Genomic DNA, 23,121 nt, shown 5'->3' with positions numbered 1-23,121 from the left:
CACCTCCAAAGGTGGGGAGACTCTATTTGCACCAAAAAATTAGGTTAAACACCCAGTTATCAATTTTTTTAATACCATTCTACTCATTAAACAAATAACCAAAATAACCAAACTCTAATCCTAACTCCGGCTACCCTTTCTAGCTCTGGCAACCTTCGACCATCCCTTTTCAACTCCGGCCACTAGTTTATATAACCCTTCCCTGTCGCCAGCCAACCTCCTAGCTCCGGTTAGATCGTCCTCCTAAAAAATTTAACAAAACTCGAAAAATAACCCCAATGAAATCAAGATTTCTTTACTTTCCACCCTATTTGCTAATCATATCCTTGTACTTCATAATGGAGTCCAACATCTGCAACTTCAACGGTTGCTTGAACCTGTTGAAGAAATTATCAACCTTTACATCAACTTGTTCATTGTCTACTGCCTCCTTACTCTCTTTTACCATCATCAGATGGTGAGCCTCGACGATTTTGTCCTTCTCAAAGTGTGCGAACGTCGACCTCGCACTCGTCAACTTTTGAATCTTTGTCATAAGTTTCTCTGGCAATTCGCTGAAGGCCTGGTTGGTGTCGAACTTGGTCATGTTCACGTGATGATGGTCCTTCAACTGATTGTAGACCTCGTATAGACTCCTTGAATCTTCTTCTTCGAAATATGTTTGTTGAAAATTTTGATGGGTCTTTGATTTGGGGGTTTCTGAATCTAGGTTTGGGTTAAGATTGAAGTGGGTGGTGGTGGGAGGTGATGAGTGGAGTTGTTGGGATCTGAAAGTGTAGAGGTTGATGGAACTAATGCGATAGCATTGTGGGTCATTTGCCGATGGCAAAGATTCCAACACAGGTGAGTGAAAAAGGATAAAAGTGGGATTAACAAAGTGTTTTGGGGTGTTCAAAAAAAAAAAATTCAAAATTCAAAATTAGGGTTGAGATATTTAAAGTAATAGGGTATCCAATCTAATTTTTAAGGTACATTTAGAGCTTCCTCCAAAGATGACCTAATAGACATTGGAGGTGTTTGGCAATAAATATTTTAGTTTTTTTTTTAAAATTAAAATTTACAAAAAAAAATAAAATAAATTAAAATAATTAAAAGCAACTCCAATGGACTTGCTAAAAGAGGCCTCAACCATAATACATTTTGACCCTCCACTGGCCTGGTTAAAAGGCTAGCTACTTTGCTAGTCTTCACCAGTGGCTACATATGAAGAGCACTGTATTGAAATAACTTTTTTTAATGAAAAATAAGTGAGACCATTAATTAGCGTTATTATTAATAATGTGGTAGTGGGTGAGACCTAGTGTCACAATGATTTTGTGCCTTATTTATTATTTTTTTTTTAAAAAGTGGGTGTCAACTCATTAGTGGTGTTTTAGAACACCACTTTTAGTGGGATGTAACATTGTTGATTTTTAAAACTCTCTCCCTAAAATAATTTTTCAAAATCATTTAAAAAAAAAAAAAAAGACAAATTAAACAATTTTTCGTACATTCTATTTCAAAAATTACTATGCAGACACAAACCAAACACACCCTCATTTCCCACAAATTCTGAGTCCCGTAGCCTCCACAGCCCATTACCACCATATTGCGTCGCCGGCCTTTCGCCTCCTCGCGTCACCGCCTTCCGTCGCGGACTTCCTGCCTTTCGTCGCAGTCTTCCATCTCAGGTATACTCGGACTCTCTCAAATCAATCTCTCTCTGTCTCTCTCAGATCAATCTCTCTTTGTCTCTCTCAAATCTCCTTGGTCTCTTTGTTTTTTGTCTGGGGAGGTTACACAATTTTTGCCACAACTAATTGATTTGTTTGAAATAAGCTAATAGAAACTAGTGTGAGAGATTTGAGATATGGAATTTGTAACAAATCAGTGTTATATATGGAGCTGTTGGAGCTTGTGGTGTCACCCTCCTAGAGAAGGATTTAGGGCCATCTGTATAATCAAACTTTCCTTGTAGGTTTCATAGAGCCAAAACCTGTTGGAGCCTCTGACTCGTATGCTATTATTGGGATATATACACACATTCTGTTGCTTAAATCAATATAGATAAGTTGGTTAATCTTTGGAGATTGAAGATGACTAGTATAGAGAAAAAACATGCTAATATGTTTAAAGAACTTGTTCTGGGTGGTGATAAAATTGAGCATATGGTGTTTGTTTAAATGCCACAGAAACAAAGATTTGCATTATATAGTCAGCAACCATTTTCCTAACCTTGAATTTTTGTGCATGACACTTCTCAATGGATCTTCAGAAAGAAAACAATTTGCATATTTAGTTTAGGCCTAACCTTGTGAGTGTTTATGAGACTATCAGAATTTGTAGCATTTGCCATATAAAATACCAAGTAAAATTGCAGAATGCAGGTACTTCAAGTTTGGAATTTGAATTAAAAGGACCAAATATCCATCATCTACATATTAAAAAAATTATCTGCAAGGTAATACTAAAATGGTTCAATTTCCAGCACATAACATAAATATAGAGAAAAAAATACAGCAAAGGTGTAAAATACAATTGAACTGTTGCTTCCAATGATCATAACTAAAAACATGTTCAATTTCCATATGCTGCCACCATACTAGTACAATAAACTCTTCCCCCTTGCTACTAGTGACTAGATTAGAAACCAAGACGTAACTACATTATGATTAGTCCTCATATTACATCTGGAAAACTATGTAAGTTGCTGTGATAGTTATATGTGCACATATACTCTCATTAGTTGGTTATACTGTCATTAGTTGTGATAGTTATATCAAATCTGATATTTTTTAATATAACAAAGTCACATGCATATAAACACTACCATAATGTTTCAATTTGCAATTCTAATAATTGAAAAAATGTAGTAATATGTAAATCCTTGCTGGTAGTGTTAAATCCTTGCTTGCAATTTTTAAAATATGCTTTGGTGTTCAACCTATTAGCTTCTTGGTTGCTGCCATATTGCTAATGTTAATGTAAAACTTGATACCATCCAATTGCTAGGTACTCATTAGTTGGTTTTGGGTTTTCTATTGTTTGTTTCCAGTCTCCATTGGGTGACTCTGAGTTTAGTGTGTGATGTCTTCCTTGAGTTGTTTAAATAGCATGTGTCCGAATAGGTGTCAGCTAATGCATCTGGGAAGTAGCCTTGTTGTGTCTGCTTTTGGAGTGTGTGAATGGAGCGGAATAAGAGAATTTTTGGGATTATAGATTCATGGACCTTTCCATGCCTATTTTCAGGTGTTCCTATCTGAAGCTCTCCAAATCTTTTAATCTTCTTGAGCCTCGAAAGGCCATTGTCCTTTGTATGCATTAATCCTTGGACTTCTTGTTCTGTTGTGGAAGTCTTTTATTCATCATAACTAAAAGAAGAGAAACAAAACATCAATAGAATCCGTTGGAGTTTGGAGACTTTAAGCACAAAAATGTTATTGGTTCTCAATATCACCAAGAATTTCATGTATCAGTTTAGCACAATATATAAGGAAAATCTCGATTGTGGAATTTTTATTTCAAGTAAAATGTCATCTCTCTTGGATATGCTTTGGGTCCTGGGCAGCCAGCCACTTATTAATGGTTGAATTTGTATTAAAAAAAAATAATTATTTGTTAAACATGTTAACGAAATATTATTGCAAATTTACATTAGTAAAATATTAGCAATTAGTATTTTTCGTTTTAAAAATTGGTTAAGTTAGTTTGAATGATTAACTAAAATAAAGAGTGTGATTGGAGAGCACAATAGCTTAAAAACAATTAGATAAAATAAAGAGTGTACTATTTTTGTACTTTAGCTAGCGAAAAATGAAGAGCATGGTTGGAGTTGCTCTAATAAGACAAACATCAAACCCATAATCATTTCACTTTACTCTCACAAACGTCACATCTAATTACAAAAAAATCCAATCATCTTCCAAAATACAAAAAATTTAGCCTACAAAAATAGCCTAAAACGAAAATAGCAACTTCCCAAAAAAAAAAAAAAATCAGGGTTCAAATATTGTAACAAAATAAACCTTCAATTTTTAATTTTGTCAATTTAAATCCTAAATTTTTTATTTGTTTTCAATCTAAATCATTTGTCCATTTTTATTAAGTAAAATCAATGAAAAAAATGAGTATTTTAGTTATTAAACTTAATGAAAAGTATATTTTAAACATTTTATATATACTTATATTGAATTTAATGATTAAAACTCTCTTTTTCCGTTGATTTTGCTTAACATAAATAGGTGAATGGTTTAAATTGAAAAGAAATAAAAAAGATTAGAATTTAAATTGACAAAACTAAAAACTCAAGATTTTTTTTATTACAAGACTCAAATTTTTTTTTTTTTCCTAGGTAATTGTCCCAAAAATAAAATGACCATATTGCCATTGTGGCCTCTTTTGGAAAGCTGGTTAAAAGTCAGTTTCCAGCTTTAACCCATTTTAAGTCACATCACCTGTCACATAACTTACTCACAAAAAGACAAAATAGATTTTAAAAAAAAAAGCCAAAAAGCCAATTTTAATGTATGCCAAAAACCCTCACTCACTGATTGATTCTCTTGTTCCCTTCATCCATCATCAAGGAAAGAGAGTTTATTTATAAAATCCAGAGCAAAGGCCCGTGTACACACCCACACCATTCCCCTTTCTCATCCATAGGCCTCGCCCCCGCCACCCTCTTCATCTCTCTTCTCCTCCGGCACATCCCCAATTGCCTCCCATCACAATCGGACCACCTCGATTGGAGCATCACTATCCAAGCACCACCATCCATCCATTGGGGTATCTCTTTCTTTGCTTCAATTTTTTTCTTTATTAGTTGTTGTTGATGATGAGAGAAAATGTTCTAACGATTTTTGCTGATTATTTGGAAAATTTTGTCAAATTTCTGATTTTTTACTGCACGAGTTTTGGTTGTTTGTTTGATTTGGTTCTCAAAAGTTAGATTTTGTTCTTGTGTGTTATGAGGATTTAGGATTTCATTGTTTGATTGAACTTTTGTTATGTGCTTTGCATTTTTCTCAGATATGTTTGAGAGTTCATATTCAATTGTTATGGTGTTTGAGGTTCACTAAGTTGGTTCATTGACTTTGATTCAGTAGCAATTTTGTAATGGAAGGGTAAAGTTGGCGTTTCAGTTTATTAAACCGATGACATACTTAATTTTTCTGTCGATTGATAAATGGAATGGCGAAAAGTGATATGTGATTATAAATCTTAGGGGAGTTTGTTTTAATTATTTTAAAACTGTGATGACTGTATCTGTATCGAACCTCAGTGGAGGTTAATGTAATTTACCCTAAAAAAGCATATATCCGTAAATGAGCCCTCTAAACCATCCAATCATAGCCAGTGCTGTTGTATAAAACTTACTGAGCCATCTTGATTCCAGGTTTATTGAGCCTTGCAACTGGTAGAGGAGAGAGAGAATGGCCGCCAAATCAATGGATTTTGCTATGGGAAGCCATCCATTACCAAGTTGTTTTGCTTCAAAATCATCTAAAGTTGGGGCTTTCACCGTCAGATGCTCTTCCGTTACTCATCCCACTGGTGGTGCCACCATTGGTAACCTTCTCTATCATATATATACATATATGACACATCTATATATGTACATGCATATGTGTATGTACATGTATGTATGTGCTTTTATTTTTGTTTGTTTCCTTAGTTTATAGGCATATACATCAAATGATTCTGGAAGTAAGATTTCTGTTTCGTATTCAATTTCCATTTTCCATTGATTTTTCATGTTTATAACACGATTGTTTGGAAATTTAAAGTTTCTCCAGGAAGTATGCTTGGATCATGGATTTGTGGAGGATTAGGGAAAGAAACCAGAAAACCTAAGGAAGAGAATGAAGTGAATTTCTTTATTTCATTTCTCTGATAAATCCAAGATCCAAAATATTCTCATTCAAAAAAAATAAAAAATAAAAAAAATAAAAAAATAATAGTAATAGTAATATTTCTATAACAAGGTGCCTATTTATTTATTTTTGGGTAGGTAAAAGTGATGTTTTATTTAGTCCTTTTTTGTTACTCTATTTGCTATATGTTAGAGCATCTCCAATATGCCCCCTAAGAACATCTCCAGTGATAGTTGCTAAGTGACATTGCCAAAGCTATTTTTTAGCTTTCTACAGTGTCAAATTGCTATTTTTTTGGCATTCTTGCTCCATTGGTACAAATGCTATTATTTAGAAAATTGTCATTTTTTGAGTCTGGTTTGTTGGGCTTTGTATATGTTTCGTTTTTGGGCTTTGATTTTCTTTGCCCCATGCTTTTTATTGCTTTGTATATATATGTAAAAACTTCTCTTGAAACCCTCTCTTGATCAAACTTTAGAACCATCGCTTCCTGTAGAAAATCTTTTGTAAAGCCATCACAACCGTCTCACGCTCAAATACATCTCTCACTCATCCATCGCTCTCATACCCATCTCTTGCACTAATCATGCTTCCATCTTTCTCTCACCCATCACCGATTTCACTCGGACAAAAGCATTGGTCTCAACTGAGAACAAAGATTCCTTTCTTTCACACTTCGATCTCCTTCATCAGAGCAAACTCTATTGTCAAGAAATGGGTTGAGGAAGGCTTGTGCCTTTGGAATTGGGGCAAGTGCGCATGCCTTCATCTCGTTCAGCCGTCAATCCCTCTGATCTCGACTTATGGTTTTATTTTCTAAATTTTTTTGGTTTTCATTTTCTTGTTTAGTTTGATTATTAAAACAAATTCTTTTTTGTTGGGTTGTGGTTATAATTATTGCTCCCCTCTCTCTCCCTAAACCTCATGGCTGGCTCTCTTGCTAGCACTCTCTCCTTTTCTATAGTAGTGTAGCTTGTCCTCTCCTTTAGACACCCAATTATATTTATAAACAAGCGAGTAAATTTAGATTAGGGTTGATCTTGTATGTGTTATGAACTGGAAAAGGTTAGTTCTTAAGAAGCACGGACACTTCTAAGAAGGTGACGTATCCATATCGTGTCCATGTTGGACACCGACACTTGTTGAACACTCTTAGGACACATGTCCGATACTCTTCAAAACATGTCCTATTTTTTTTTTTTTTTTTTAAAGACCCACACTTGGAGGACACATGTATCAATCGCTTAACACACGTTTCTATTAATTAGACATATGTGAAACTAATTAGAAGTTTGAACAAAACAACTTAAAAAACAATAATAAAACAAAAACCCTATAAATTTATAGGAATTAGTATCATATTGCATTTTTTATTATTTTTGAATAATATATTCATATATACAACATATAATAAATATATAAAATTATATATTCCATGCGTGTCCTTCACGTGTCGTGTCCTTTTTTTTTTAAATTAACGTGTTGGCGTGTCCGTGTCGTATCCGTGTCGTGTCACGTGTCCGTATCCATGCTTCTTAGGTTAGCTCTATATTGTATGAATATTGACAAAATGTTCCCATAATGGCCATGTTAATTTAGAAATTTTGTTTTGTGAAAGAAAGAAACTAAAATTGTTCTGTCATGAGATGGTATATTAAATGGAAATCATTTTTTTTGCTTGTAATGCCTGACTCGCATTCATGCTTTTCTTATGCCATTTGATGCATCACACTTTTGGGTGAAACGGCAAACTTCATTTTGTGTAAATAACTTTCACCCTTTTGTGCCTTGTCCTTTTGTCTAGTTGAAAATAACTATGAATGATTATTTAAATGAGTTACTGTAGACATCAAGCCATTATGCTTACAGTGACGTGCAATGTCCATCACATATATAAGTCAGATTTTGGTTTAGGCATGTTGTCTATCACAAATAAATCTGTACTGGTTTGGTTTATGGCTCTTACCTTGCAAAGGAAACTAGGATAATTTTCATCTTTATGTCTCGGTTTTATCACTTCTTGGTCTTGTTATGTACGGGAAGGATGATGTCACAATTAATTCTTAGAGTTCCTTTTCGTACTTTAAAAGTTCACTTTCCTATAGATGCATGGTTTGCCATCAATAATATTTTGAATATTTATTTTTGAACCTTTTGCTTCCCCATAAAACCATTTCTTGTTGATGGCCTTAGTTCTCTCTCCCTTCTCTATAATACAATTTTGATTAAAAAACACCTATGTGACTTGAGGTGGTGATGGAAGTTTTCTTGATGAGCCTATATGTTTAGGGGAAAGACCTTGGAAGGTAGCAAACACCAGACTTGTGCTTGAAGATGGTTCAATTTGGATGGCTAAGTCATTTGGTGCTTCAGGAACCCAAGTTGGTGAAGTGGTCTTCAACACATCTTTAACAGGGTAAGATTATTGTTGTTATTATTATTATTTATTTATTGTTTTGCATGAAAACACTTTTATGAGGGTGCCAAATATGTTGTATTATTTTTTCTTAATTATTTTAGGACCGATTATGCTTCAGACACTTGGAAGATAAACGTGTTTTTTGCTTAGACAATTGTGAAACACACTTCGGAGCCAATGATTAGAATAAAAACAATGTGGATTTATATATAAATCTTTCTCCTTTAGGTTTTTGTAATTTTAGGAATCTAAAGTCTAACACGTCTAATTTGTTTGTGAATAGAGCCTTTTGTAATAGATATTAGGACCTTTTTGTTGACACTTTTTTTATTATACATAGAATGTGGAAAATAATTTCTTACTATTTTGATATAATAAAATATGTGTATTTGTAACATATAAAATGAAATCGTTATTGTTGTTACACATGTGTTTATTTTTCATGACTTTTTAGGACTGAACATGTCTATTGCTTAGACACGTATAAAATATGTTGCAAGTTTAAGGAAAATAATTTGAGAGCCAGAGATTAAAATCAAAATATTGTGTATTTATACATTTTTAGTTCCTTTAGAAATAGATATTAGGACAGTTTGGTCACTTTTTTTATTTTTTTTATTTTATTTTTATAACAATATAGAATGTGGAAAATAATTTCTTATTATTTTGAGATAATTTTTTTTTAGTTTATTTGTAATGGAAGAAATGAAGTTATTGTTTTCATATATATATAGTGGGTGTGTGCCCAACCGATTGGCATGCGTAAAATATAAATTTTAATTTTGATTTAAAATATATATGTTGTGTCTCAAAATATGAGACACATTTGTGTCAACACCACCTGCAACCTTCACATATTAATAGTATAGATAGATAGATAGAAGAAGATGTATATATGTTTGCCATCAGATGTTATGAAGGCAAACAACCGAAGTGTGTGGCTGTGTGAGTGTGTGCTAGGACTAATGCTTTGTTTGGATTATGGATTTGGATAAAAGAAAATGAGAGGGAAATGTGAATAAAAACTAACTTAAATTTTATTCATGTTTCTCTTACCTTTTCTTTTTTCCGTCACAAATCCCTATCAAAATTCTAAATCCAAACACAGCCTAAGTATAGTTCGAATGTGATGGCACACGAATGTGCTTCTAATCTCATAAATGTGTTGTGTGTGGCTCAGTGTTATTAAAGGCGTGCCTTGGCGTGTGCCTAGGCCCAAGATTTGTGCCTTGTAGTGTGCCAAGCTAGGCGACTTTAATAAGGATGTTTGCGCCTTGTAGTGTTCTAGGCCAAGGCGCAGTTAGGCCCTAGGCTTGTGTCTTGAGGGCTTTTTTATTGTTGCTTTAATTGGTTTTGTTTAAAATCTGACCATTGATTTAATATGGTGCAGTCATAGAAGATCTTTACTCTTATTACATATGCCAATACATTGGGCATTCAACCCTAAATCAACAATAGAAGAAAAAGTAGCCCTAATTTCTAATCTTCAAAGAACACTTTACTATTACATGCCTCCATTATCCAGTTTAGCGGATCCAAAAATTCTTCTTCACGTTGTTGCCTTCTTCTTCTTCTCTTCTTACGTTTTTGTCTCATTCTCTTCTCTTCTCTTCTCTTCTTCTTCTTCTTCTTCTTGTCTACGTTGTTGTCTTCTCTACGTTGCTATCTTCTTCTTCACATGGATGTGATGTTGTTGCCTTCTTCGTCTTCTTCCATCTTCTTTTGCTTATTCTCCGGTCTCCTTTTATTTCTTTTCATTCTTTAGACTGATCTATTTTTTTCCCCCTCTTCTTATTCTTCTCCCCTTTCTTTTTATTCATGTTTTATGTTAATTTTTGAAATATTATTCATTTGTCTATATTAAAATAGTAGTGTTTGTTGGTATATATATTTTTAAATGCTTAACATTTCATTTTGCTTATAATGAACCCTAAATTATTTACTTATATTAAAGGGTAAATTACACTGATCTCCCTTGAGGTTTACCTTAATTACAGGGAGCTCCGCTACAGTTTCAAAAAGTACACAGACCTCCCTTACTTTTGAAACTAATATACAAATAACCCCCTCTGTTATCCACCCGTCCAAATTCAATCAGATTTGGCTGATGTCATCCAAAATTATTCTTCAAATTCCAATACTGCCCTTATCTCCCCATACATATATGTATATATATATATATATATATCACTACACGGTTCTTTCCTCTCACTCTCTCTATTTTCCCTCTATGCTTTGCCTCTTCCCCCATCGTCTTCCGCTGCCCCGATGCCTCCCATTTCAAAACCCCCGCCCAGTGCCACCACCACCATACCGAACTCCTCGCTCTCGCAGCTCATCCATCTCCCCGCCGCCAGCACCACCAAAAACCCTAGATCTGAGGAGCTTGGTGTCGCGGTGGTCGCAATCTGATCTTGAGGGTTGCAGTGATGGCGGATTGCGATGACGATTATGGCGATTGCGATAGTTGCAGAAAGAGAGAGAGAAATAGAGAGATCGCAGTGGTGGTTGAGTGCGATGGTGGCGATGCGATGAGGAGAAGATGTGAGGCTCAAGGAGACGAGGGTGGTGGAGTTCTCAACTAGATTACAAGCAGATTTCATGTCAACTGGAACTTCAATCTCAATTTTATTTTATATTTTTGTCTTTTTTGTTTTCTCTCTCTGTTTGTTTCTTGGTCTTGTTTGTTTAGCAAGAACAAGAATCAATTGATTCAATTATCTGCATGCAAACCATCAACAGAAGTTAATGCAACTGATTTCTAGTGTGTGTGTGTGTGTGAATTTCTACTAGTGGGTTTTCAATGTTAACAATTAAATTCGATAAATTCCTCACCTTTTCTCACTTTCACTCTGCAAAATCGACATGAAAGAACAAATTGTCTAAGAGAAAGAGAAAGGGAAAGAGAAAGAACAAATCATCCTTCCAAAAGGTGGAATAAGACACAGAATAACCCCTCCGTTTTCCACATTTTCCCATCTCCATCAACATCAGCAGCTTCCATTAGGATTTGAAGATCTGCATCAAGGATCTGATGGCCAGCAAGCTCCGCCTCCCTCGCCTCCAGCTCGCCAGACCACTCAACCCAAATTGCTAACCTGCACATGCAGAGAGAGAGAGAGAGAGCACACAGAGAGAGTAAGAGGGAAGAGAGATGGAATGGGTACAGTGATATATATATATATATATAAGATATGTATGTGTTTATATATATGTATTCTCTCTCTCTCTCTCTCTATATATATATATAGGAATGAATGAGAGGCGTATTATGGTAAATTCTACTGTTAAGTTAACGTCGTTAAGGCTCTTTTAACGGGAATGGGGAATCTGTATATTAGTTTCAAAAGTAAGGGAGGTTTGTGTAATTTTTGAAACTGTAGGGGAGGTCCCTGTAATTAAGGTAAACCTCAGGGGAGGTCAGTGTAATTTACCCTATATTAAATTATATTGTTTTCTACGTATAAGGTGCGCCTCACTTCGGTGAGGCCTGTGCCTTGCCTTGCACCTTGAGCCTACGCCCCAGGAAACCTTGGCACCTTGGTGCGCCTATCACCTCTATTAACATTGGAATGGCTAAGGGGAACAACCATTGATTTTTGTTTTGCCTCAATGAAGAGGACTCCACTATTTCTTAGTTGCATGGTGAATTGAAAGTAAAAGGGTAGCATAGGACAACATTGAAAAGTAAAAGAACTAAGTTTACTGGCGAAATGAAATGAGTACAACCAAAATATTGATGAAGAAAATGGTAAATGAAATTGCCTAAGTGCTAAGTGTTGGTCAAAGTTGAAAGAGACAAAAGTTGAATAATTTGACTGGATTTGTTGTGTGTTCGAGAGAGAGAAGAACTTGAATTTAAAGGATTTAGGATAAGTAGAACTAAGACCAAATATATGGAGTGTAATTTTGTAATTTTAGTAACAGTAGAAATGGAAATAGAGGAGAAGTGAAGATTAAGAACCAAAAACTACCTGAATGTGAATATTTTCGTTATTTAGGCTCGATTATCACAACGGATAGGGAGATTGGAGAAGATGTGGTCCATAGAATTAAGATGGGTTGGCTCAAGTGGAGGAGTGTGTCTGGGGTATTTTGTGATAAACGAATACCTTCTAGATTAAGAGAAAAGTTCTATAGATCGACTATTAGACTAGCGATGTTGTATGAGACAAAATGTTGGCCAACTAAAAAACATGTAGATAAGATGAGTATTGCTGAGATGAAGATGCAAAGGTAGATATGTGATAAGACTAGAAAAGATAGAGTCATGAATAAATATATTCATGAATAAGTAGGAGTAGCACTGATAGAAGATAAGTTGAGAGAGAATAGATTAATATGGTTTAGTCATATACAATGGAGACCAACAGAGACAATAGTGAGGAGATACGATACAGTTACGGTAGATGAAAATGCTAGGGGAAGGGGTAGATCTAGATTGACATGGGATAGTATAGTAAATTGATATATGAACCTCCTTAATTTGACTAACCAAATAGCCCTTCATAGAGCCGAATGGAGAAGATTCATGTAGTCGACTCCATTTTATGGGACTTAAGGCTTGATTTGGTTTATGCATTGAATCACCTTGTGTTGCCACATGCCTTCCCCATTGTATTGCTACTTGTTCCATGTGATACTGGCTCTGCTATATTCATGGGATTCGTGCAACATACTCCAACAAACAGATATATATAAAGAGAAAGTTTATTTAAAATTATTCTTTGTCATTTCATAACCCATACCCAAGGATGGAGCTATGGGAAGACAACCCGGGGCCTGTGATGGTCCCCCTGAATTTTTTTGTCAATATTTTTACAATGAATGAAATGGCCCCCTAAGCTTTTGAAAAATTATTCTATTGGACCTCTATTTCATTAGCATTCCTACAATATATATGAGATGACGGTTAACTTTTTTTCTTTTTTTTTTAAATTTTATAATTTTACATATTTCACAACAACATCAATTCTATTAATTTGAGTTTACATGGTGTAAATGTCATTTGTTGTTTTTTCTATAACAAAAATCATGAAGTTGATTTTTTATTTATGTAAATTATATCAACCAATAATTTTCCTTGAAATAGAGGTCTAATTAATTATACACTAAGATCCTAATTATATAGCTTAAAAAGTATATGAAATAATTGAAAATGTATTCAGAAGTAATTGGAATGTATCTTTTGATTTTCCTTATTAATTTTTTTTTATCTTCATAATACTTATGTAAGAAATGATCTTTGAATAATAATGTACCAAAAGCTAACTTCATATTTTTTGATAAACTTACATTGGCTTGGCCTCCCTAAACAAAATTTCTGGTTCAATCCCCCCCCCCCCCCCCCCCCCCCCCCCCCTTTATCATAGTTAAGTTGGCCAATGTTGCAATATAATGATTGGCATGTTTTCCTCACCTCTTTTCTTCGAAGTTGCCTACAATGGCCATGATGGATTAACAACTGGAGATGTTACTGCCTTAATTTTTATCTTATCTTGAGAAAGATAATCTCTTCTCCTCTCGTACGCACATACACCCTTAATAATTTTTTGACTAGTATATACATCCTTGATTTTTCGTATTGATGATGAATATTTGAATAAATTAAATTGTGAGCAGATCATATATCACTTTGTTAGGAGGATAGGGAGAAGAAATTGGGGTACGTTGCCATTCAAAAAAGAATCATACAATAAGAGTTAGGTCTGATGCGATCCAAATGCAAATCAATCATCAAATTGAGAGAGAGAAGACAAATGCCCCAATCAGGGGTAAAACCCCCAAGGGCTGGAGAGAGAAACCAAGCTCTACTCCAATCACAATGTATATTCTTTAATAAAAAAACTAAGTATATGGAATATTACATCACCTATTTATAGATTACAACTAATAGGCCATTTAATAGACACTTAACCTATCTATTCTACTACATTAGACTCCCCCTCTTGAAGAAACTTGTCCTCAAGTTTAAGCAACAACTAAGTGAGCTCAATGTAAAACCATGCATTGAATCCTTGGGTGAGGAATAGGCGCTGCATCTAATCTCCATGTTCAACACAAGCATAGCTCTCACACCACATCCTTCCTTGAATACATGGAACTGCATCTTTAGCTAAACAATCATAGGTGCAAATTGACAATTCCCATCATGCCCATACCCTCCTGCTAAAGTGTGGACAAACCCCCAATTTTTCAAGCCCGTCACCTCTGATCAGCACACTAGTGCAGAGATGTACTCATTCTGTCAGAATGAGATCAATAGACTAGCAAGAAGGATAGCTTCCAAAGCAAGACTGAGGAATGTGACAAAAGATGAAAGGATCGACTATGCATCATGAAAGAAGCTAATCAAGAGATGGAATTTTGCATTGCACTTTGTTTTTTTTTCCTTCCTTCCTGTGGACACAATCAGTAATGGAGCACCACAACAAGCAACCCACTGAACTCAAAAACAACTTCCTAAAGAGGAACAAAGGAGTACCAATCATGTAACTTCAAGAGTCTCTTTGAAGTTTGCAAAGTTATCATTAGCTGCTTGCTAGAGGTTGTAATCACTGCACCATCTTTGTCAAAACAACAAGTGATCTACTCATTTGTTTCAACTCATCTCTTTGATTATGAGTTTGATTTCGATTTACATCATTGCTCCTTCCAATTGAGAAATTCATCTCGGTTTCTTAACAAAAATTCGCAGCATAAGCTCTACTTTGGCCGCCTTGGAAACACACTATCAAAGGTCATAGTGCTAAAATGACAGCCAATATGATCCCAAACCAAAGCTCCATGAGAACTTACTTTTGAACCAGATTCAAGTCAGTCCCAGCAGCAACAAAATTGAACCAGATTCAAACTATCGAACCAGAACTCAAGCAGAAAATGGAGACTCACAGGGCGAAGTGGTCTGAAGTCAAAGACTAGAGTCAAATCCTTCCAAAATCGAAGAACCAGATTCACAACTGATATTCTAGTGTTTTGGATTTGCGTAATTATTCCAGATCCAGTATCCTCAGGTCCCGAAACGAAACCCACCAAGGTAAAAATGTCAATCGCAACTCAAATAGTGATCAAATCGCAAGATAGAGATTTGAGGTCAACCGAAGAGATCGCAAACATAGATTGCAAGTCGAGTTTGACTCACTAGATGACTTCGAAGGTCAACCACAACTCCATTCAAATGTTGCTATCAGGGCTTGCGAAGACTCAAAACCAGTTCTTCAAAAATCGCAATCGAATTGGCTTAGTGAATGTTCACTGAACTCCTTCAATTGAGGCTGTGACTGACTGATGGGAAAAGATCTAGCCTTAGCTCTGATACCAAATAATGGAATCCAAATGTAAATCCAAGTAATTGACTCACGACCCTAAGGACTGGAGAGAAACAAAGGTCTACTCCAATCACAAAGTATATTTATTAATAAAAAATTAAGTATAATAGAATATTACCTCACCTATTTATAGACTATAATAATAGGCCATTTAACAATCACTTAATCTATCTATTCTACTACATCAAGGTCTGATTGTTTCACCCTTTTTATTTATTTATTTATTTTATTTGCGTTGGTAAGTAAGGTTAAGTTTGGCAATTTACAAAAAAAAAGTTAAAAAGTTAAAAAGTTATCACTATTTACCAAAAGTCAAAAATTACGGCGGCACAACTTCCAATCCTAATTTTTCCTTACACACTAATTTATACAATTTTTTAATACACATTTTTTCATAAAAAGTCAAAAAGTTAACCCATATATTCTTATTTTTTTTCTCAATTTTTTAGCCAAAAAAGACAAAAAGTATACTTTAGGACACCTAAACAACCCCTAAATCTTATTTTTTTATCACTTACTGGGAGTGAAAATGTCAGACTTAATAGGAAGGAAATATGTTTTAATTACTTAATTTATTTTCTTTTGTCAGCACTCAGCAGTGTAACCTTTGACCAGATTTTAGAATTTCTTTTGGGTATCCTAAAACATTTTTTATAGCTTCACAAGAAGGAAGGAGGAAGAAATTATCTGGATAGTTGATATTACTATAGAATGAAGCTATTTATATTTTTTTGGGTTATGTATCCAAATTGTGGTCACTTAGAAACTAAGCCTGCATTTGGTTTAGTTTTGGAATTGTGATTCCAATTAAAAAATTTCAAAATTCATAACCAAACACACAATTCAAAACTACTCAACATTCAATTCAAAAATTATTTTCAAAACTCATAACCAAATACACAACTCAAAACTCTTTTTAAAACTCAAAACTGAACTCTTTTCAAAACTCTATTTAAAAAAAAAAATCAAAAAAATATTATTTTATTTTATTTTTTAAAATTATTTTTAGAGTCATAATTTGAGTGTGGAGTTGTGTTTTGAATTATGAGTTTTGAAAAAAGAAATTTTTTTTGATTATAAGTTTTGAAAAGAGTTTTGAGTTGTATTTTGAAGTTTTTTGAATTCATTTTTTTTAAATATTTAAAAATTTTCTTAGGGTAAATATTTTATATTTTAAATATTTATTTTAATGTGCACTGTATTTCATACATTTGTGTGCTATATTTTTTTAAAAATATTTTTAAAATATTTAAAAATTTATAAAATTTTATTTTTTAATTTTAAATAGGAAAATTTACCCATAAGTCCTAGTTTTTGAAACGTTGAACCATTTAGTCCTAAAAGTTTTCTTATGCTCCACTTAGTCCCATTTTTACATCAACATGATGTGAATGATGTAAATGATCTGATGTTTCATTCTATAATTTCAAAATTTATTGAAATCTGATGAACATTAGATGTTTTTCATCATATATTTTCAAACATTATTGAAATTTGATGAACATTAGATGTTTGAAATCCAATGTTTGTAACATGACTCTGATGTTATTAACATTGTATCTGATGTTATTAACATTGTGATGGGACCTTTCAGTCTATAAGAAAACTTTTAGGACTAAACAGTGCATAAGTTATTAATTTGGGATTTATTGGTGCATTCCCCTTTTAAATATATATATTTTTAAATACTTTATTTATATTTTTAAATATTTTAAATATATTTAATTTTTTTAAATTTAAAAAAAAAATTAGATTGCCATATATATCTAAATCATAACAAATTATTTGGCCAATACTAAAAAAAATAACAACAATTATTTTTTGACAAAAATAAAAATAAACAAAATATTTTTTTGAAAAAAATAGTTTTTCAAAAAAATATAAAATAAAAAATAATTTTAAAGGACAAAATTAAAAGTATTTTTAATTTTTTTCATAAATATAATTTTGAAAAGAGTTTGGTTATAAGTTTTGAGTTATATGTTTGGTTATGAGTTTTGAAAATAGTTTTTGAATTGAGTTTTGAGTTATGTGTTTGGTTACGATTTGAGTGTGGAGTTGTGTTTTGAGTTTAAAATATTAAAAAATTAAAATATTTACAAAATAAAATAAAGTATTTAAAATCAAAAAAATATTTAAATAACAATTATATATTTAAAATAAAAAAATAAAATTTTCTTAAACATTTTTAAATATTTAAATAAAAAAAAGTTTCAAAATACAACTCAAAATTGTTTTTAAAATTCAAAATTCAAAAATTCTTTTAAAAACTCTTCTCAAAACTCATAACCAAACAAACTTTCTCTTTTCAAAACTCAAGCCATAATTTTACATTTAAATTACAACAACACACTCAAATCATAATTCCAAAACTAAACTAAACGGAGCCTAAGTTTTCTGGTCAAGGTATATAATATCACACAGGAGGGTAAGGCTCAAAACGTAAAAAAAAATTAATGGCTGCAGTTCTATAACTGTGTTTTCACAATAAATGTTACTCTAGAATATAGAATCTTTACAGTTGCAGATTGAGGTCTGGCAATTTACTGCTCCTATGCCTCAGATAACTTTTTCAGATTGGGTGACGGACACTTAATTGCAGCGAACTTTGTTCTTGGAGCTTTATATCAGTTAATAGCTCTTGAATGTGTGAGCTGATCCGATTAAATTCTTTTTTGGTAGTGGCAGAAATTAAAATTGGTTTAACAATATATTTTATTTGTTTTTTCTTTTTCCCACTAAAGTGTAAGAAGTATTCATGTTCAAGCGAAGTAAACTTATGAACTATGTTCATTAATCAGTTTGATACATTGACATGCTGTGCACGATCATATATCTGGTATGATTGTTACATTGCAGGTATCAGGAAATTCTTACAGACCCTAGTTATGCTGGCCAGTTTGTCCTTATGACAAACCCCCATATTGGCAACACTGGTGTTAATTTTGGTGGGTGATGTTCTTACTTTTTGTCTTTACATATTTGGTCTTGGAGAACTACGTGCAATCTGAATTAGGATTCCTTTGCTCGCAGATGATGAAGAGTCACAACAATGCTTCCTGGCAGGTTTAGTAATTAGAAGCTTAAGTATCAGGTATGCTGCCTTCCGTTAACGTGGTTTTAAGAACTGACCATTTTTCCTTTTTAAGTATTATTTATTTGTTAATATAGTTTACAATAAATGTTTCTTAGTACTTCAAATTGGAGATGCACAAAACCACTTGGACATTATTTGGCTGAAAGGAATATTATGGGAATATGTGAGTACTATTTTGCATCATTGGGCTCTCTAGACAGTACTATACCAGTTGTTTTTTAATTTATTAACTTCAATGGCTGTTGACCTTTAGTTGCTTTTTGTGCTTTCTTGTTACGCAATAGATGATGTTGATACACGTGCAATTACCCGAAGATTAAGACAAGATGGAAGCCTTATAGGTGTGTTGAGCACAGAAGTAACCAAAACAGATGAAGAACTTTTGGAAATGTCTCGTACATGGGACATTGTTGGTAAGGATCCCTTTTAGCTTTTAAAAGGCATTTGGAACGTTAGTAATTTGATGTGCTTTGTTTTCTTGACACAATGTTGCAGGTGTGGATTTAATAAGCGGTGTGTCCTGTAATGCCCCTTATGAATGGATTGACAAAACGGATTCAGAGTGGGAGTTTAACTGCAACAGGAGAGGAGAGACTTTTCATGTTAGTATGCTTATACTGAGTTTGTGCTTAAAGACAGTACTACAAATGTGTGTTTATACGTTTACTTTGTATGTATTTCTATATTTGAATGAGGTCGTTGCATTTACTCATGTGTAGCTCTTTATTTGAATGAAGGTCATCGCATATGATTTTGGTATCAAGCATAATATACTAAGGCGCTTGGCATCGTATGGCTGTAAAATCACCGTTGTCCCTTCAAAATGGCCAGCATCTGAGACTTTAAAGATGAAACCAGATGGAGTTATCTTCAGCAATGGCCCAGGCGATCCATCTGCAGTTCCATATGCTGTAGAAACTGTCAAGGAAATAATTGGAAAGGTTCCTGTTTTCGGAATTTGCATGGGCCATCAGTTGCTTGGTCAAGCTTTGGGTGGTAAAACCTTTAAGATGAAATTTGGTCACCACGGAGGAAATCATCCGGTTCGTAACCTCCGGAGTGGCCGGGTTGAGATCAGTGCTCAGGTTTGTTTCATGTTAAAATGACATCTCATTTGAACTAGTATGATTATATATATATATGTGCATAACACCTAACCCAGTCAATTTATTGAATTTTGATCTGAATCTGGCTCAAGGAGCTGAATACGGTGAGGGGGGGTTATGAAGTACAGACACTTCAAGTTAGTCTCTGTAGCTGTGTTCGGCACGCCTCAGACATGTGTCGGACATGCTACATGGCGTGCATTTTTTTTCTTTTCTCGTGGATGGTCTATTCATTATTAAATCGAAGGGTGATTTTTTTTATAAATCCCATTCGTAGGACTTATATATTAATAAGTCCTAGTTGTATTCTCAAAACCCATTTAGTCCCGTGGCAATGAAAATGACTGAAAAACCGACACAATCTAATTGCGCTAAATCTGGTTTTCAAAAGCATATATCCTAACTTATAAGAAAATTTTACGGTTTCTCAAAAAGGGAATCTCACAACGATTGATTACTACTACGATTTCACTTCAGTCTAGTTGACGACTTCCGATTTCTGCGAAACCCACAGCGATGAAAACCCACGGGGATCTGGCAGGACGTCCATTGTCTGTCGAAGAATGTGAACATTCACAAACTAACAAATTGCATTTTCAAATAAGCTTCATATATGTGACATACAATGTGGACATTCATATTGTTAGTTCATTGAATAATTGCTTTGTATATGCATAGGATTAGCTAATTATGAATATTCACATCATAAACGTAGATACATATACTGTTTACAATCGTAGACACATTGTAACAACATCCAAGAAATATATTTAACAATAACTATATAACATATCCCCGTATCCATATCCAAATTTGGATCCATTTACATGTATTCTCCATTTCTCTATTTTTTATTTAAGATGTCCATGCACCGGCACCTGAGTCCATGTAACATAGGATACATTTAGGGAGTTTCAAATGCAAATTTGCGAATATTGGAGGAGTATCGGTACTTAATACGGATACAACTCTCTGCTAGAAGTATCCATGCTTCATAGATGTCGTCAATCAATTGCTATGGCTAGTAGTTTTTGTCTGATTTGTAGTCTCTCTCTCTCTCTCTCATCCACACATGCCAGATTTATCAATTTTGAAAACTCAAAATCTGATTTTGACTGTCAAATTTTCCAAAAACTGCAATATGGTTCTCTATTTTCATATAAAATTAGGATACATACATAATGCCTAAAACAATTACTGATTTTTTTTCCATGCTTTGGAGCCATTTTCTCTCCCCTCCCCTGCTTATTGATTTACATCAAGAGGGGCCTTTTTGAAGGCAATGTATCTAACTCATTAAAAGTAGCAGCTCAAATCCGACTATGAGATCAGAGATCCATTTTTTCATGACATTAAGGTTCAGACAAGAGTTTTTGTTATCCATTGATTATTGGATAGGATGCAGATTGTCTGTTTTTCTTGCTGGGTTGGATTAGGATCTCTCAGAATTCATTCTGATTCTGATTGTGATCTGCATCTGCTTACAGTCCTTGTAAATACTCTTCTTCTTCTTTTTTTCATTTCTAGTAAACTGTAGCTTTTTTTTGGACACATCTCTTTTTAATTAATAATAATATTTTATGTTTTGTCATTTTATTGATGCATTATAGTTGATGTGCCTAATGTTTTCAAAAGCCATTTTTCTTCAAATTAATGCACATGTTCATTAATACTTTTCTTCCAAATATTTGGTTCATTTGTTTTTCAAATTTCGTCCCTTGGCAGAATCACAACTATGCTGTTGACCCTGCAACTCTTCCCAAGGGTGTGGAAGTGACACATGTCAATCTCAATGATGGAAGCTGTGCTGGTCTTGCCTTCCCTCAACTAAAGCTTATGTCTCTTCAATATCATCCTGAAGCATCTCCTGGACCTCATGATTCGGATCCTGGTAATGAAACTCTTGCGGCAGTTTTGCTAATAATTTTTTGTACTTGTCAGGAACCCCCCCCCCCCCCCCCCCCCAAAAAAAAAACGTGGATAATATATGATGTCAATGTCACATATTTCAATGATGCACACACCATCAGCAGCAAGATAACAGTATCCAGTAATGGCAAAACATGGGCCTCTAATACCAGATTAGATGCATCTTATTATGGACCTTTTTTTTTTTAATTTATAGAAATCGAACTCATTTCCATGATGGATAGTTAATAATATACTAAGTGATTTCTAGTTTCTTCGGAAAAGTCATTTGTATACAGCAATATTTATGAAGAATGTATATAGATATGGTAATACAAGATATATATATATATATAACCATATAAAAGTGGCATAGCTTGGGTACTGTAGCAGAGCACTCTGATTTTCTGCTATGCTTTTGTTGCCATCATGCTGCTGGTTTTTTGAAGAAGCTTGCCCCAGCTAACACGGCTTTACAGTCGCAAGAAATTGATGTTATTATGTGATATAAAATAGAGCTTATGCCGTTCCGCTCCTTCGTGTATGGTATAGTTGTCGGGAAATTTATGGAGAATCGTTTTCTCACTTAAAACATCACCTAACCTATCGAGTTCTCAACCAACCAATTATCTTTGGTGAGCTACATGTCAATAACTTATAAACAAATTCTTATTATTTATTTATTGTGTATGGAACAGGACAAATGTGTAGATATGGTTAAATAATTTCTTTCACCTTAATGCTTAGGTTGGTTTGGTTTGGTTAACGCTTAGTTATCTGGTTGCAGCTTTTGTGGAATTTGTACGGATGATGGCTCAAGAAAAACAACAGGCGTGAGGAAAACCTACTCTGGGTTGTTCACATTATGGTTGATATATATATTAGCTGGTAACTGTAATTCTGGTTGTTTGGATGCAATAATGCTGGAGGAGTTAATAATGAAAGTCAAACCACTTCACGGTATGGAGGTTGCTGAAAGGTTGATTACATTGCCCAGTGTGTTGTGTGTGTATGCAGAGAACTTTTTTGGAGGATGTACCGTTATCTGTTGAGTTTTCTAGTATTTAGAAGTGGTTGATGTTGTGATTAATTTTAATTTTCTGCATTTAGTGAGAACTCCATTTTTCTGAATAGCTTACTTATGTTCTCTTGGGATGCATCTGCCAAATTTCTGCTGCCTTTTGTCGAGTTTGCTAGTGTTTAGAAGTAGTTTCTAAAGCTTCTTGTTCCCTTTCTCATGTTAAGGAAGATACTAATAGAACAAAATGGCTCTATGACACAAACACAAGTGCTCAGTGTCTTTCTCATTCAATGTTCATGTCTACTAAAAGGATATGAACAAGCATCAAAGTTGCCCACAAAATTGATACACCATATGAAGTAATATATGAACTTTTTCAATATCGAGGTTTTT

At 33.9% G+C, this 23,121-nt stretch overlaps 1 protein-coding gene across 1 annotated transcript; it reads left to right on the top strand.

The window, feature by feature from the left end:
• Positions 1–1,331: 1,331 nt before the first annotated feature.
• Positions 1,332–22,840, top strand: LOC114263089 (carbamoyl phosphate synthase small chain, chloroplastic). The gene is made up of 11 exons (XM_082868767.1): positions 1,332–1,670; positions 5,372–5,544; positions 8,139–8,265; positions 18,456–18,544; positions 18,630–18,690; positions 18,789–18,856; positions 18,978–19,106; positions 19,189–19,295; positions 19,431–19,778; positions 21,525–21,690; positions 22,495–22,840. Exons 2-11 carry the CDS (start codon positions 5,409–5,411, stop codon positions 22,542–22,544), a joined length of 1,281 nt encoding a protein of 426 aa, XP_082724893.1. The 5' UTR covers positions 1,332–1,670; positions 5,372–5,408; the 3' UTR covers positions 22,545–22,840.
• Positions 22,841–23,121: the final 281 nt, after the last annotated feature.

Source organism: Camellia sinensis, chromosome 5, assembly GCF_055761805.1.
Source record: "Camellia sinensis isolate YWXY chromosome 5, ASM5576180v1, whole genome shotgun sequence".
NCBI lineage: Eukaryota > Viridiplantae > Streptophyta > Magnoliopsida > Ericales > Theaceae > Camellia > Camellia sinensis.
The sequence above is the reverse complement of the archived record's forward strand: the minus strand, read 5'-3'. Positions and strand labels throughout refer to the sequence as shown.